Below are 17,103 nucleotides of genomic sequence, written 5' to 3'. Positions count from 1 at the left end.
CTCAATTCAATTTCAGTTTAAGACATATGTTAACATTGCCAAAGCAAGTGAAGTAGATAGTAAACAAAAGTGAAATAAACAATAAATATTAACAGTAAACATTACACTCAGAAGTTCCTAAAGAATAAAGACATTTCAAATGTCATATTATGTCTATATACAGTGTTGTAACAATGTGCAAATAGTTAAAGTACAAAAGGGAAAATAAATAAACATAAATATGGGTTGTATTTACAATGGTGTTTGTTCTTCACTGGTTGCCCTTTTCTTGTGGCAACAGGTCACAAATCTTGCTGCTGTGATGGCACACTGTGGTATTTCACCCAATAGATATGGGAGTTTATCAAAATTGGGTTTGTTTTCGAATTCTTTGTGGATCGCTGTAATCTGAGGGAAATATGTGTCTCTAATATGGTCATACATTTGGCAGGAGGTTAGGAAGTGCAGCTCAGTTTCCACCTCATTTTGTGGGCAGTGTGCACATAGCCTGTCTTCTCTTGAGAGCCAGGTCTGCCTACGGCGGCCTTTCTCAATAATATAATAATAAGAATAATAATATGCCATTTAGCAGACGCTTTTATCCAAAGCGACTTACAGTCATGCGTGCATACATTTTTGTGTATGGGTGGTCCCGGGGATCGAACCCACTACCTTGGCGTTACAAGCGCCGTGCTCTACCAGCTGAGCTACAGAGGACCACAATAGCAAGGCTATTCTCACTGAGTCTGTACATAGTAAAATATTTCCTTAGTTTTGGGTCCGTCACAGTGGTCAGGTATTCTGCCACTGTGTACTCTCTGTTTAGGGCCAAATAGCATTCTAGTTTGCGCAGTTTTTTTTGTTAATTCTTTGTTGAGCCAAGTAATTATCTTTTTTTTTTCCTCATGATTTGGTTGGGTCTAATTGTGTTTCTGTCCTGGGGCTCTGTGGGGTCTGTTTGTGTTTGTGAACAGAGCCCCAGAACCAGCTTACATAGGGGACTCTTCTCCAGGTTAATCTCTCTGTAGGTGATGGCTTTGTTATGGAAGATTTGGGAATCGCTTCCTTTTAGGTGGTTGTAGAATTTAACGGCTCTTTTCTGGATTTTCATCATTAGCGGGTATCGGCCTAATTCTGCTCTGCATGCATTATTTGGTGTTTTACTTTGTACACTGAATATATTTTAGCCTAATTCTGCATGCGGAGTCTCAATTTGGTGTTTGTCCCATTTTGTGAATTCTTGGTTTGTGAGTGGACCTCAGACCTTACAACCATAGAGGGCAATGGGTTCTATAACTGATTGAAGTATTTTTAGCCAGATCCTAATTGGTATGTCAAATTTTATGTTCCTTTTGACGGCATAGAAGGCCCTTCTTGCCTTGTCTCTCAGATCGTTCAGAGTTTCCTGTGGCGCTGATGTTTAGGCCGAGGTATGTATCGTTTTTTGTGTGCTCGAAGGCAACGGTGTCTAGATGGAATTTGTATTTGTGGTCCTGGCAACTGGACCTTTTTTGGAACACCATTATTTTTGTCTTACTGAGATTTACTGTCAGGGCCCAGGTCTGACAGAATCTGTGCATAAGATCTAGGTGCTGCTGTAGGCCCTCCTTGGTTGGTGACAGAAGCACCAGATCATCAGCAAACGGTAGACATTTTACTTCAGATTCTAGTAGGGTGAGGCCAGGTGCTGCAGACTGTTCTAGTGCCCTCGCCAATTCGTTGATATACAGTGGGGGGGGGGAATTATTTAGTCAGCCACCAATTGTGCAAGTTCTCCCACTTAAAAAGATGAGGCCTGTAATGTTCATCATAGGTACACGTCAACTATGACAGACAAATTGAGATTTTTTTTCTCCAGAAAATCACATTGTAGGATTTTTTATGAATTTATTTGCAAATTATGGTGGAAAATAAGTATTTGGTCACCTACAAACAAGCAAGATTTCTGGCTCTCACAGACCTGTAACTTCTTCTTTAAGAAGCTCCTCTGTCCTCCACTCGTTACCTGTATTAATGGCACCTGTTTGAACTTGTTATCAGTATAAAAGACACCTGTCCACAACCTCCAAACAGTCACACTCCAAACTCCACTATGGCCAAGACCAAAGAGCTGTCAAAGGACACCAGAAACAAAATTGTAGACCTGCACCAGGCTGGGAAGACTGAATCTGCAATAGGTAAGCAGCTTGGTTTGAAGAAATCAACTGTGGGAGCAATTATTAGGAAATAGAAGACATACAAGACCACTGATAATCTCCCTCGATGTGGGGCTCCACGCAAGATCTCACCCCGTGGGGTCAAAATGATCACAAGAACGGTGAGCAAAAATCCCAGAACCGCACAGGGGGACCCTAGTGAATGACCTGCAGAGAGCTGGGACCAAAGTAACAAAGCCTACCATCAGTAACACACTACGCCGCCAGGGACTCAAATCCTGCTGTGCAAGACGTGTCCCCCTGCTTAAGCCAGTACATGTCCAGGACCGTCTGAAGTTTGCTAGAGTGCATTTGGATGATCCAGAAGAGGATTGGGAGAATGTCATATGGTCAGATGAAACCAAAATAGAACTTTTTGGTAAAAACTCAACTCGTCGTGTTTGGAGGACAAAGAATGCTGAGTTGCATCCAAAGAACACCATACCTACTGTGAAGCATGGGGGTGGAAACATCATGCTTTGGGGCTGTTTTTCTGCAAAGGGACCAGGACGACTGATCCGGGTAAAGGAAAGAATGAATGGGGCCATGTATCGTGAGATTTTGAGTGAAAACCTCCTTCCATCAGCAAGGGCATTGAAGATGAAATGTGGCTGGGTCTTTCAGCATGACAATGATCCCAAACACACCGCCCGGGCAACGAAGGAGTGGCTTCATAAGAAGCATTTCAAGGTCCTGGAGTGGCCTAGCCAGTCTCCAGATCTCAACCCCATAGAAAATCTTTGGAGGGAGTTGAAAGTCTGTGTTGCCCAGCGACAGCCCCAAAACATCACTGCTCTAGAGGAGATCTGCATGGAGGAATGGGCCAAAATACCAGCAACAGTGTGAACCTTGTGAAGACTTACAGAAAACATTTGACCTGTGTCATTGCCAACAAAGGGTATATAACAAAGTATTGAGAAACTTTTGTTATTGACCAAATACTTATTTTCCACCATAATTTGCAAATAAATTCATAAAAAATCCTAAAATGTGATCTTCTGTAATTTATTTTCTCATTTTGTCTGTCATAGTTGACGTGTACCTATTATGAAAATTACAGGCCTCATCTTTTTAAGTGGGAGAACTTGCACAATTGGTGGCTGACTAAATACTTTTTTTCCCCACTGTATATGTTGAAGACGGTGGGGCTTAAGCTGCATCCCTGTCTCACCCCACGGCCCTGTGGAAATAAATTTGTTTTTTGGGCCAATTTTAACCGCACTATTGTTTGTGTACATGGATTTTATAATGTCGTATGTTTTTCCCCCAACACCACTTTCCATCAATTTGTATAGCAGACCCTCATGCCAAATTGAGTCAAAAGCTTTTTTGAAATCAACAAAGCATGAGAAGACTTTTCCTTTGTTTTGGTTTGTTTGTTTGTCAATTAGGGTGTGCAGGGTGAATACGTGGTCTGTCGAACGGTAATTTGGTAAAAAGCTAATTTGACATTTGCTCAGTACCTTGTTTTCACAGAGGAAATCTACGAGTCTGCTATTAATGATAATGCAGAGGATTTTCCCAAGGTTGCTGTTGACGCATATCCCACTGTAGTTATTGGGGTCAAATGTGTCTCCACTTTTGTGGATTGGGGTTATCAGTCCTTGGTTCTAAATATTGGGGAAGATGCCAGAGCTGAGGATGATGTTAGTTTAAGTATAGCCAATTGGAATTTGTGGTCTGTATCTTTGATAATTTTATTGAGGATACCATCAACACCACAGGCCTTTTTGGGTTGGAGGGTTTGTATTTTGTTCTGTAGTTCATTCAATGTAATTTGGAGAATCCAGTGGGTTCTGGTAGTCTTTAATAGTTGATTCTAAGATTTGTATTTGATCATGGATATGTTTTTGCTGTTTGTTCTTTGTTATAGGGCCAAAACGATTGGAGAAGTGGTTTACCCATACATCTCCGTTTTGGATAGATAACTCTTCGTGTTGTTGTTTGTTTAGTGTTTTCCAATTTTCCCAAAAGTGGTTAGTCAATGAGTTCTTCAATTACATTGAGCTGATTTCTGACGTGCTGTTCCTTATTTTTCCGTAGTGTATTTCTGTATTGTTTTAGTGATTCACCATAGTGAAGGCGTAGGCTCAGGTTTTCTGGGTCTCTATGTTTTGGTTGGATAGGTTTTTCAATTTCTTTCTTAGGTTTTTGCATTCTTCATCAAACCATTTGTCATTGTTGTTAATTTTCTCAGGTTTTCTGTTAGAGATGTTTAGATTTGATAGGGAAGCTGAGAGGTCAAATATACTGTTTAGGTTTTCTACTGCCAAGTTTACACCTTCACTATTACAGTGGAACGTTTTGTCCAGGAAGTTGTCTAAAAGGGATTGAATTTGTTGTTTCCTAATTGTTTTTTGGTAGGTTTCGACACTACTTTCCTTCCATCTATAGCATTTCTTAATATTATTCAGTTCCTTTGGCTTTGATGCCTCATGATTGAGTATTGCTCTGTTCAAGTAGACTGTGATTTTGCTGTGGTCTGATAGGGGTGTCAGTGGGCTGACTGAACATTCTGAGGTCAGTGATAAAGTAGTCTACAGTACTACTGCCTAGAGATGAGCTGTAGGTGTACCTACCATAGGAGTCCCCTCCAAGCCTGCCATTGACTATGTACAGACCCAGCGTGCGACAGAGCTGCAGGAGTTGTGACCTGTTTTTGTTGGTTATGTTGTCGTAGTTGTGTCTAGGGGGGCATATGGGGGAGGGAATGCTGTCACCTCCAGGTAGGTGTTTGTCCCCCTGTGTGTTGAGGGTGTCAGGTTCTTGTCCAGTTCTGGCATTTAGGTCGCCACAGACTAGTACATGTCCCTGGGTCTGGAAGTGATTGATTTCCCCCTCCAGGATGGAGAAGCTGTCTTCATTAAAGTATGGGGATTCTAGTGGGGGGATGTAGGTAGCACACAGGAGGATGTTTTTCTCTGTTGAGATAATCTATTTTTGAATTTCTAGCCAAATATAAAATGTTCATGTTTTGATTAATTTAATAGAATGAACTCTACAACAAATTAGCATACCCCCTGAGTCCCTTCCCTGTTTCACACCTGGGAAATTGGTGGATGGGACTACCAGCTCTCTGTAACCTAGAGGGCAACCAGTGGGTCCGTCTCTCTCTCGCTCTGTGTCTCTCTCTCTGTGCCTCGCTCTGTGTCTCGCTCTCTCTCGCTCTGTGTCTCTCGCTCTGTGTCTCTCGCTCTGTGGCTCTCTCGCTCTGTGGCTCTCGCGCTCTCTCTCTCGCTCTGTGGCTCTCGCGCTCTCTCTCTCGCTCTGTGGCTCTCGCGCTCTCTCTCTCGCTCTGTGGCTCTCGCGCTCTCTCGCTCTGTGGCTCTCGCGTTCTCTCGCTCTGTGGCTCTCGCGTTCTCTCGCTCTGTGGCTCTCGCGCTCTCTCTCTCGCTCTGTGGCTCTCTCGCTCTGTGGCTCTCGCGCTCTGTGGCTCTGTGGCTCTCGCGCTCTCTCGCTCTGTGGCTCTCGCGCTCTCTTGCTCTGTGGCTCTCGCGCTCTCTCGCTCTGTGGCTCACTCTCTCTCTGTGTGTGTTGCAGACCAGAGGTTTGTGGTGAGGAAGAGTCCAGCTCTGCTCCAGGAGATGGTCAACGTGGGATGTCAACTCACCATGATGGCCAACAGCAGAGGAGGTACACACACACACACACACACACACACACACACACACACACTTTACCTAGCTGACACACACAGGCAGGCAACAAATGCATACTCCCCTGTGTGTGTGTGCAGGGTTCCATGCCCCCAGGCTGGTGTCCATAGAGAACTGTATGAAGCTGACTCAGATGATAGTCCAGGGTCTCCAGGAGTCCAAGTCTCCTCTGCTGCAGCTGCCACACTTTGAAGAGGAACACCTCCGATACTGCATCTCCAAGAAGGTACCAACCGCCCAGCCACGTGGTTCTGTATTCAAGGGCTCTTTCTCAATTCATCTTTCCTCCATTCCTCGTCAAAACCCATTGGAGGAGAACATCTGAGGGGAGGGACCTTGGATCTTGTCCTCTAATACAGTTGAGAAGGATGCAAGGAGATAGGATGTGAGGAGATAGGATGCGAGGAATTGCAATAAGACCAATTGAGATGGAGCCATAGCATATTAACACTCCCCCCCCCTCCTTCCCTCCTCTCCCCCCCTCCCTATACCCTCCTCCCTCCAGTATAAGATGTGTTATGGTATGGTAACTATGGTAACCGGTATACAGTGTGTTACGGTATGGTAACTATAGTAACCTCTCCCCAGTATAAGGTGCGGAGCCTGCAGGACCTGGTCAGCCTGAAGGACTCGGACCGTCGGAGCATGCTCCGTTTCCTTGGCGAGGAGAAGTACGACGAGGTTATGGCCGTGCTCGCCAGCTTCCCCCACATCACCATGGAAACCAAGCTGCAGGGTGAGGTCTCCTGCTCTGGAGTTTGTGTTCATAGTCACTCAATGTTAGGTCCTGCAGGCTGTCCCAACACATACTGACATGAAACCATATCTAACAGCGTAACAGGTCCTTAGATGACACTAAACAAATGTGTTTGAAGAGAATAAGTTCTTAATTTGTTTGGTAAGGTTAGTTTTTCTCAGGGGACCCCATTTTTAAATTTCAGGGGACCCCACATGGGGATCCACTGGCCTACGTTGTTGTTACTCCAGCCTCAGCTCTGACCTGCTGTCTTCTGTTCTCTCTCCAGTCCTGGACGATGAAGACAGCAATAACATCACAGCTGGATCCATCGTCACGGTTACGGTCACCCTGACCAGGAAGAGGATGGCGGTAAGGGAGGGGGAGAATTTCACTAGGTCCGGGTTGAGCGACTAAAGGACACATTGAATAACACATTCATAAATGTTTTTAAAAAAAAGACAGTCCAAAAATATATCATAAGGAAGAAGGTTTTGAAGTCTCTTTCTTATATCTAAGAAATCTCAGGAAATATTTTAGTTTTTTTGGACACATATTTCACCCCTTATTTATGTTGGCACAGAACTACCTGCATACTTCCATTCGTTTGTATGGGTTACCTTCAGACGAGTCTGGTGACAAAACGGAGGACACCACAGTGTTCCTGAGTCTGCCCATTCCACAGAGGGGCCGTAATAGTTGTGTAGGCCAAACCGTTTGTTTCCTTAAGGCATGGTTCTCCACAAGTTGAAATCAAAGTTCAAGCAGGTTCTCGGGTTCACATTCATATTTCAGTTCCGTAAATCATTTCCACAATTTGTTATAGGATTAGCCTTACAAACTATGCTATTTTAAATCCACATAACAAACCAATCAAAAAGGGGTACAGGAAGCGACACAGTCCAGCAGGCAGGCCTTTTGATTTGATCATAGTAGCTCCATTTTAGCCATGTGCTCTCACCAAACGAAGACGTCGTGCTCTCACCAAACGAAGACGTCGTGCTGCTCTCACCAAACGAAGACGTCGTGCTCTCACCGAACGAAGACGTCGTGCTCTCACCGAACGAAGACGTCGTGCTCTCACCAAACGAAGACGTCGTGCTCTCACCAAACGAAGACGTCGTGTCTCCAGACTGCATCATTTCCTGTGGGCGGCTGCCAAGAAACAGAAAAACGGGCGTTTAAATACATGCAGCTCAAGTCACAATACCAGGCAATTAACCAATAGAAATGCTTGTTAGTTTAACCCCTAGAGTCAATTTTACGTGGCCCCACTGAAATCTAATTGGCATAATACAAAAATCCTCGTTTAAAATCCATCCGTTTAAAGGTAGAGATCGTTTTTTTTTTTTTTTTTCATTGGCGGATGCATCTCAATCCACCGCACCGGCTGATGTAACACTTCCTCATCTGGGGTGAAAGGTGACAGAGCTAGAGCGATGTTTGTCAGACCATGAGACATCCCGAAAAATCGGTCTTCTCACTAAATAGGTCTGTAGCATCCGAACGGTTTCTTTACAAAATATCTACGGAAAGAAGAGACTCACAAGACCCGTCTGTAGGTTCCCCGGTACCAGTTGGAAACAGTAATGGAAGTGTATATAGAGACTGTTTAGTGGCAAAAGAAGTGGTTAAATACATGTAAAACATATATCTAAATGTAATAGTAATCCTGATGGGCTAACAATGTTGAACAAATATTATTAAAAAATGTATACTTCAATGGGTCTTAAAATTCCAAATCAAATAGCTAAATGATCCTTGGTATGACCTTCTAAAAACAATTATATATTGCCCCCCCCCCCTCAGCTTAGACTGTAGAGGATTAAACATTGCAAATGAGTCGCCCCTGTATTCCATATGTGACTTTAGCTACTGTGGGGTGTGTGTGGCTGTGGGTGTGTGTGTGTGTGTGTGTGTGTGTGTGTGTGTGTAGGAGGTGTTTGAGAAGGAGCAGAATGCGACACCTTGTCTCGGAGTCGGAGAGGAAGCCAGTACAGAGGATGCTGCCGCGGTACGAAACGTCTGAACACACACCATCTGACAATACACACACACACAATCTGACAATACACACACACACACATCTGACAATACACACACACACCATCTGACAATACATACACACACCATCTGACAATACACACACACACATCTGACAATACACACACACACATCTGACAATACACACACACACCATCTGACAATACACACACACACAATCTGACAATACACACACACACATCTGACAATACACACACACACAATCTGACAATACACACACACACCATCTGACAATACACACACACACCATCTGACAATACACACACACACCATCTGACAATACATACACACACCATCTGACAATACACACACACACACACACAATCTGACAATACACACACACACAATCTGACAATACACACACACAATCTGACAATACACACACACAATCTGACAATACACACACACACACACACACACACACACACACACATCTGACAATACACACACACACACCATCTGACAATACACACACACACCATCTGACAATACACACACACACAATCTGACAATACACACACACACAATCTGACAATACACACACACAATCTGACAATACACACACACACAATCTGACAATACACACAATCTGACAATACACACACACACAATCTGACAACACACACACACACACACACACACACAGACATCTGACAATACACACACACACACACACACAATCTGACAATACACACACACACATCTGACAATACACAGACACAATCTGACAATACACACACACACACACACACATCTGACAATACACACACACACAATCTGACAATACACACACACACAATCTGACAATACACACACACACACCATCTGACAATACACACACACACCATCTGACAATACACACACACACAATCTGACAATACACACACACACAATCTGACAATACACACACACAATCTGACAATACACACACACACAATCTGACAATACACACACACACAATCTGACAATACACACACACAATCTGACAATACACACACACACACACACACACACACACACAGACATCTGACAATACACACACACACACACACATCTGACAATACACATACACACAATCTGACAATACACACACACACACACACAGACATCTGACAATACACATACACACAATCTGACAATACACACACACACATTTGACAACGCACACGCAAAGACTGAGAACCCAACTTGTGGATGACCTGTATGTGTCCGGGCAGCAGGGAGACGCCAGTAAAACCAAAGCCAAGGTGTGGCAGAGCAAAACCAAAGCAGCCAAGAAAACCAAGCAGTCAAAGAAGAAGAAACTCACCAAGAAGAAGCCCCTCCCACTGCCAGCAGCCAAGGCCAAACAGGCCAATGGGAGCGCGTCAGGAAGTGTAAGCAGCCAATCAGAGTCGATCCAATCGGATTGTTTTAATTAATAACTGTAATCAGAAGGATGTTTCGACCACAAGTTGTCTTACTTCTTTCACTCATGCTAAAACAGAAGGTTGAGCCATGTATTATGCGAGTAACGGACCTGGGTTCAAACACTATTTAGGGTATTTCAATTACTTTCAAAAACATTTCAAAGTAGTTGAGTATTGGAATATATTTGTATGTATTTAAAAATACTCAAATACAGTGTATTTTCAAACACAGGTATTTAAATACTCATTATGCATTTGAACCCAGGTCTGTTTGGTCGTAGGGGTATTTCAAAATGTAAAATACTTTCAAACACTTCAAATAGAAGTAGTTGATTCGGCCACATTATTTGAAAATACCCAAATACACAGGAAAGTATTAACAAATACTTAAAAATGCATGTATTTGATCCCAGGTCTGGTATATAAACTAACCCATCTGTTTTGGTTCAACTTTATTGATCCCTGTTTGTGTTTAGGAGGTGGTTGCCGTGGCGAAGGAGGATGAGGAGGACGGGTCAGACAAGGGCAGCGAATCAGAGGAGGGCGAGGGGAACAAAGATTCTCCGAGCGAGAGAGATGAGGAGAGCGACAAACAGAGCGACACGGAGCAGGATGAGATCGCCGGGGACGACGAGGAGGTCAGACACCTGTGGTTACGTCCCAAATAATCTCTCCTTTCTCCCCAAGTCTGAAGTCTGAAGTCATGGATTTGAAAGGGATTGGTATTGGAAACTCCCTGTAGCACGTGGATGGGTAACTCCAGTCCTGGGGGCTGATAGGTGTCACACCTTTGCCCCTGTCCCAGCTAACACACCTGACTCCAATAGTCAACTAATCATGATCTAGAATGCAATTAGTTTAAATCAGCTGTGTTGCTAGGGATGGGGGGAAAAGTGTGACACCACTCCGGCCCCCGAGGACTGGAGTCCCAGCTTTTACCAATCCATGGTTTTAGATTTGTGTAGAATAGAGAACGTGTTTAGGAGAATGGACCTGTGTGTGTAGCCCAGGGCTCTCCAACCGTTCCTGGGGACGGGGTTGGAGTTCAAACCTACAGGAGGGTAGCTCTCCAGGAACGGGGTTGGAGTTCAAACCTACAGGAGGGTAGCTCTCCAGGAACAGGGTTGGAGTTCAAACCTACAGGAGGGTAGCTCTCCAGGAACAGGGTTGGAGTTAAAACCTACAGGAGGGTAGCTCTCCAGGAACAGGGTTGAAGTTAAATTCTACAGGAGGGTAGCTCTCCAGGAACAGGGTTAGAGTTAAAACCTACAGGAGGGTAGCTCTCCAGGGACAGGGTTGGAGTTAACCTACAGGAGGGTAGCTCTCCAGGAACAGGGTTGGAGTTAAAACCTACAGGAGGGTAGCTCTCCAGGAACAGGGTTGGAGTTAAAACCTACAGGAGGGTAGCTCTCCAGGAACAGGGTTGGAGTTAACCTACAGGAGGGTAGCTCTCCAGGAACAGGGTTGGAGTTAAAACCTACAGGAGGGTAGCTCTCCAGGAACAGGGTTGGAGTTAAAACCTACAGGAGGGTTAGCTCTCCAGGAACAGGGGTTGGAGTTAAAACCTACAGGAGGGTAGCTCTCCAGGAACAGGGTTGGAGTTAAAACCTACAGGAGGGTAGCTTTCCAGGAACCGGGTTGGAGTTAAAACCTACAGGGCGGTAGCTTTCCAGGAACCGGGTTGGAGTTAAAACCTACAGGAGGGTAGCTTTCCAGGAACCGGGTTGGAGTTAAAACCTACAGGGCGGTAGCTTTCCAGGAACCGGGTTGGAGTTAAAACCTACAGGAGGGTAGCTTTCCAGGAACCGGGTTGGAGTTAAAACCTACAGGAGGGTAGCTCTCCAGGAGCAGGGTTGGAGTTAACCTACAGGAGGGTAGCTCTCCAGGAACAGGGTTGGAGTTAAAACCTACAGGAGGTTAGCTCTCCAGGAACAGGGTTGGAGTTAAAACCTACAGGAGGGTAGCTCTCCAGGAACAGGGTTGGAGTTAAAACCTACAGGAGGGTAGCTCTCCAGGAACAGGGTTGGAGTTAACCTACAGGAGGGTAGCTCTCCAGGAACAGGGTTGGAGTTAACCTACAGGAGGGTATCTCTCCAGGAACAGGGTTGAAGAGCCCTGGTATAGATTATGTATAACCCCCTCCAGGAGTGGGAGGCGCTGCAGCAGAGTATCCAGCGGAGGGAGAGGGCCCTGTTGGAGACCAAGTCCAAGGTCACCCACCCAGTGTACAGCCTGTACTACCCAGAGGAGAAACATGAGTGGTGGTGGCTTTACATTGCTGACCGCAAGGACCAGACTCTAGTCTCCATGCCATACCACGTCTGCACACTCAAAGACACAGAAGAGGTGAGACTGTGTGTGTTCGTCCTAAGTGCTGGGGCAGGTATGTGTGTGTGTGTCTGTCAAAAGTAGTAGTATGAATCATTTGGGTGGTGCTTACATTTGTTGTAGTAGTAGTAGTAGTAGTAGTAGCAATAGTAGTAGTAGTAGTAGCAATAGTAGTAGTAATCATTTTGGTGGTGCTTAAATGTGTCTATTCCCTCAGTGGGGCCGGGGTCAGCTGAGACTCCCTCAGAGAGTGGGGCCGGGGTCAGCTGAGACGCTCCCTCAGAGAGTGGGGCCGGGGTCAGCTGAGACTCCCTCAGAGAGTGGGGCCGGGGTCAGCTGAGACTCCCTCAGAGAGTGGGGCCGGGGTCAGCTGAGACTCCCTCAGAGAGTGGGACCGGGGTCAGCTGAGACGCTCCCTCAGAGAGTGGGACCGGGGTCAGCTGAGACTCCCTCAGAGAGTGGGGCCGGGGTCAGCTGAGACGCTCCCTCAGAGAGTGGGGCCGGGGTCAGCTGAGACTCCCTCAGAGAGTGGGGCCGGGGTCAGCTGAGACTCCCTCAGAGAGTGGGGCCGGGGTCAGCTGAGACGCTCCCTCAGAGAGTGGGACCGGGGTCAGCTGAGACTCCCTCAGAGAGTGGGGCCGGGGTCAGCTGAGACTCCCTCAGAGAGTGGGGCCGGGGTCAGCTGAGACGCTCCCTCAGAGAGTGGGGCCGGGGTCAGCTGAGACTCCCTCAGAGAGTGGGGCCGGGGTCAGCTGAGACGCTCCCTCAGAGAGTGGGGCCGGGGTCAGCTGAGACTCCCTCAGAGAGTGGGGCCGGGGTCAGCTGAGACTCCCTCAGAGAGTGGGACCGGGGTCAGCTGAGACGCTCCCTCAGAGAGTGGGGCCGGGGTCAGCTGAGACTCCCTCAGAGAGTGGGACCGGGGTCAGCTGAGACTCCCTCAGAGAGTGGGACCGGGGTCAGCTGAGACTCCCTCAGAGAGTGGGACCGGGGTCAGCTGAGACTCCCTCAGAGAGTGGGGCCGGGGTCAGCTGAGACGCCCCTTGCTCAAGAGCACAAAGACACACATTTTTCACTTTGTTGGGTCCGGGATTCCAACCAGCGACCTTTCGGGGTACTGGCCCAACGCGCTACATTTGGGAAATGGGATACCTAGTCAGTTGTACAACTGAATGCATTCAACTGAAATGTGTGCTCCACATTTAACCCAACCCCTCTGAATCAGAGAGGTGCGGGGGGGCTGCCTTAATCGATGTCATCGGCGCCCGGGAGCAGTTGTTGTTGGGGGTTAACTGCCTTGCTCAAGGGCAGAAGGGCAGATTTTTCCACCTTGCTGGCTCGGGGATTCGAACCAGCAACCTTTCGGTTACTGGCCCCAACCGCTAGGCCACCTGCCGCTGCTAGCAATGTGGAAACAGTTATGTCATGTTGTGTAGTTGGTTGTAACAGCAGTGTTGGTTGGTCCCAGAGGGAGCTGAAGGGGACTATCAGACTACCCGTTTTATATCTGTATTAAACATACTGACTATACAAAACATTAGCAACACCTGCTCTTTCCATGATAGACTGTCCAGGTGAATCCAGGTGAAAGCTATGATCCCTTATTGATGTCACTTGTTAAATCCACTTCAATCAGTGTAGATGAAGGGGAGGAGACCGGTTAAAGAAGGATTTTTAAGCCTTGGGACATGGATTATGTATGTGTGTCATTCAGACGGTGAATGGGCAAGACAAAATATTGAAGTGCCTTTGAATGGGGAATGGTAGTAGGTGCCAGGCGCACTGGTTTGTGTCAAGAACTGCAACGCTGCTGGGGTTTTTTACGCTCAACAGTTTCCCCTGTGTATCAAAAATGGTCCACCACCCAAAGGACATCCAGCCAACTTGACACAACTGTGGGAAGCATTGGAGTCAACATGGGCCAGCATCCCTGTGGAACGCTTTCCACACCTTGTAGGGTCCATGCCCCGACGAATTGAGGCTGTTCTGAGGACAAAAGGAAGGGGGGGGGGGGTGCAACTCAATATTAGGAAGGTGTTGTTAATGTTTGGTGTACTCAGTGTACGCTCTCTCTCGCTCTCACAGGTGGAGCTGAAGTTCCCGGCTCCCTCTAAAACAGGGAACTACCAATACTCTGTTATCCTGCGCTCCGACTCTTACCTGGGCCTGGACCAGATCAGACCACTCAAGGTGAGACATTACAACTCACCTGTGTGTGTATATATACAGTGCCTTCAGAAAGTATTCAGACCCCTTGATTTTTTCCACATTTTGTTACGTTACAGCCTTATTCTAAAATGTATTTAAAATCCTTATCAATCGACACACAATACCCCATAATGACAAAGCGAAAACAGGTTTTTAGAAATGTTTGCATATTTATACAAATAAAAAAACAAATACCTTTTTTACATAAGTATTCAGACCCTTTGCTATGAGACTCAAAATTGAGCTCAGGTGCATCCTGTTTCCATTGATCATCCTTGAGATGTTTCTACAACTTGATTGAAGTCCACCTGCGGTAAATTCAATTGATTGGACATGATTTGGAAAGGCACACACCTGTCTATATAAGGTCCCACAGTTGACAGTGCATGTCAGAGCAAAAACCAAGCCATGAGGTCAAAGGAATTGTCTGTAGAGCTCCGAGACAGGATTGTGTCGAGGCACAGATCTGGGGAAGGGTACCAAAAAAGTGTCTGCAGCATTGAAGGTCCCTTAAGAACACAGTGGCCTCCATCATTCTTAAATGGAAGAAGTTTGGAACCACCAAGACTCTTCCTAGAGCTGGCCGCCCGGCCAAACTGAGCAATCGGGGGAGAAGGGCCTTGGTCAGGGAGGTGACCAAGAACCTGATGGTCACTCTGACAGAGCTCCATAATTCCTCTGTGGAGATGGAAGAACCTTCCAGAAGGACAACCAGCTCTGCAGCACTCCACCAATCAGGCCTTTATGGTAGAGTGGCCAGACGGAAGCCACTCCTCAGTAAAAGGCACATGACAACCCGCTTGGAGTTTGCCAAAAGGCACCTAAAGGACTCTCAGACCATGAGAAACAAGATTCTCTGGTCTGATGAAACCAAGATTGAACGCTTTGGCCTGAATGCCAAGAGTCACGTCTGGAGGAAACCTGGCACCATCCCTACGGTGAAGCATGGTGGTGGCAGCATCATGCTGTGGGGATGTTTTTCAGTGGCAGGGACTGGGAGACTAGTCAGGATCGAGGGAAAGATGAACGGAGCAAAGTACAGAGAGATCCTTGATGAAAACCTACTCCAGAGCGCTCAGGATCTCAGACTGGGGCGAAGGTTCACCTTCCAACAGGACAACGACCCTAAATACACAGCCAAGACAATGCAGGAGTGGCTTCGGGACAAATCTCTGAATATCCTTGAGTGGCCCAGCCAGAGCGCAGACTTGAACCCGATTGAAAATCTCTGGAGAGACCTGAAAATAGCTGTGCGGCGACGCTCCCCATCCAACCTGACAGAGCTTGAGAGGATCTGCAGAGAAGAATGGGAGAAACTCCCCAAATACAGGTGTGCCAAGCTTGTAGCGTCATACCCAAGAAGACTCAAGGCTGTAATCGCTGCCAAAGGTGCTTCAACAAAGTACTGAGTAAAGGGTCTGAATACTTCTGTAAATGTGATATTTCCTTTTTATATTCTTTATTTGCAAAAAATAAAATAATGAACCTGTTTTTGCTTTGTCATTATGGGGTCTTGGGTCATTATGGGGTCTTGGGTCGTTATGGGGTCTTGGGTCATTATGGGGTATTGTGTGTGTAGATTGATGAGGGGAAAAAACAATGTAATCCATTTTAGAATAAGGCTGTAACGTAACAAAATGTGGAAAAAGTCAAGGGGTCTGAATCAATTCCGAAGGCACTGTATTATAATCCCGTGTTTTATTAATAACTAACAGCGTTGACCTGCTACAGTAGCTATGCTGGTATTGGACTTCAAACTGTGGAGACAGGATTCAAATCGGCAGCTAATTTCCTTCTGCAGTCTCCGACTGTGTATTGTCTTGTAACTGTGTCTTGTAACGTAACGGTGTATTGTCTTGTAACTGTGTATCGTATTTTAACTGTGTGCGTATTTTAACTGTGTATTGTAATGGTGTATTGTAACGTAACGGTGTATTGTCTTGTAACGGTGTATTGTCTTGTAACGGTGTATTGTAACGTAACGGTGTATTGTAACGTAACGGTGTAACGTAACGGTGTATTGTAACGTAACTGTGTATTGTATTGTAACTGTGTGACAGCTGGAGGTACACGAGGCCAAGGCGGTGTTGGATAACCACCCCCAGTGGGACATCCCAGAGACGGAGGAGGAGGACGAGGAACAGGAGGACAGTGACGGGATCGAGGAGAGTGAAGAAGAGGATGAAGACAATGATTAGACACCCCAGGACCTTATGCCCCGCCCCCTCTCTCACACACACACACATCCTTTTCTACAGAGACCTAGACTTGGTCATGTCCTGACTCGAATGATCACGATCAGAAGACAACTATGAATATATATTCAGCCCTGTGTGTGTCTGAATAAGAGAGAGTGTGTCTGTGTGTGTGTGTGTGTGTGTCTGAATAAGAGAGAGTGTGTCTGTCTGTGTGTGTGTGTGTCTGAATAAGAGAGAGTGTGTCTGTGTGTGTGTGTGTGTGTGTGTCTGAATAAGAGAGAGTGTGTCTGTGTGTGTGTGTGTGTGTGTGTGTGTGTGTGTGTGTCTGAATAA

At 46.1% G+C, this 17,103-nt stretch overlaps 1 protein-coding gene across 2 annotated transcripts in view; it reads left to right on the top strand.

The window, feature by feature from the left end:
* sec63 (SEC63 homolog, protein translocation regulator) overlaps positions 1-16,876 on the top strand; it is a 33,886-nt gene extending 17,010 nt beyond the window's left edge. The window contains exons 11-20 of one of the 2 annotated variants that reach the window (XM_041870871.2): positions 5,715-5,807; positions 5,911-6,056; positions 6,419-6,566; positions 6,856-6,938; positions 8,503-8,580; positions 9,851-10,006; positions 10,516-10,677; positions 12,185-12,385; positions 14,450-14,554; positions 16,633-16,876. In XM_041870871.2, the coding sequence (XP_041726805.2) occupies positions 5,715-5,807; positions 5,911-6,056; positions 6,419-6,566; positions 6,856-6,938; positions 8,503-8,580; positions 9,851-10,006; positions 10,516-10,677; positions 12,185-12,385; positions 14,450-14,554; positions 16,633-16,770 (1,310 nt within the window). In that variant the 3' untranslated portion in view covers positions 16,771-16,876. Of the gene's footprint in view, positions 1-5,714; positions 5,808-5,910; positions 6,057-6,418; positions 6,567-6,855; positions 6,939-8,502; positions 8,581-9,847; positions 10,007-10,515; positions 10,678-12,184; positions 12,386-14,449; positions 14,555-16,632 lie in introns of both variants that reach the window. The other variant, XM_041870870.2, reaches the window with a different exon arrangement.
* The last annotated feature ends 227 nt before the right edge of the window (positions 16,877-17,103 follow it).

Source organism: Coregonus clupeaformis, unplaced genomic scaffold (genome assembly GCF_020615455.1).
Source record: "Coregonus clupeaformis isolate EN_2021a unplaced genomic scaffold, ASM2061545v1 scaf0062, whole genome shotgun sequence".
NCBI classification, from domain to species: domain Eukaryota; kingdom Metazoa; phylum Chordata; class Actinopteri; order Salmoniformes; family Salmonidae; genus Coregonus; species Coregonus clupeaformis.
Note: the sequence above shows the minus strand (reverse complement) of the source record. Positions and strands in the feature narration are given on the sequence as shown.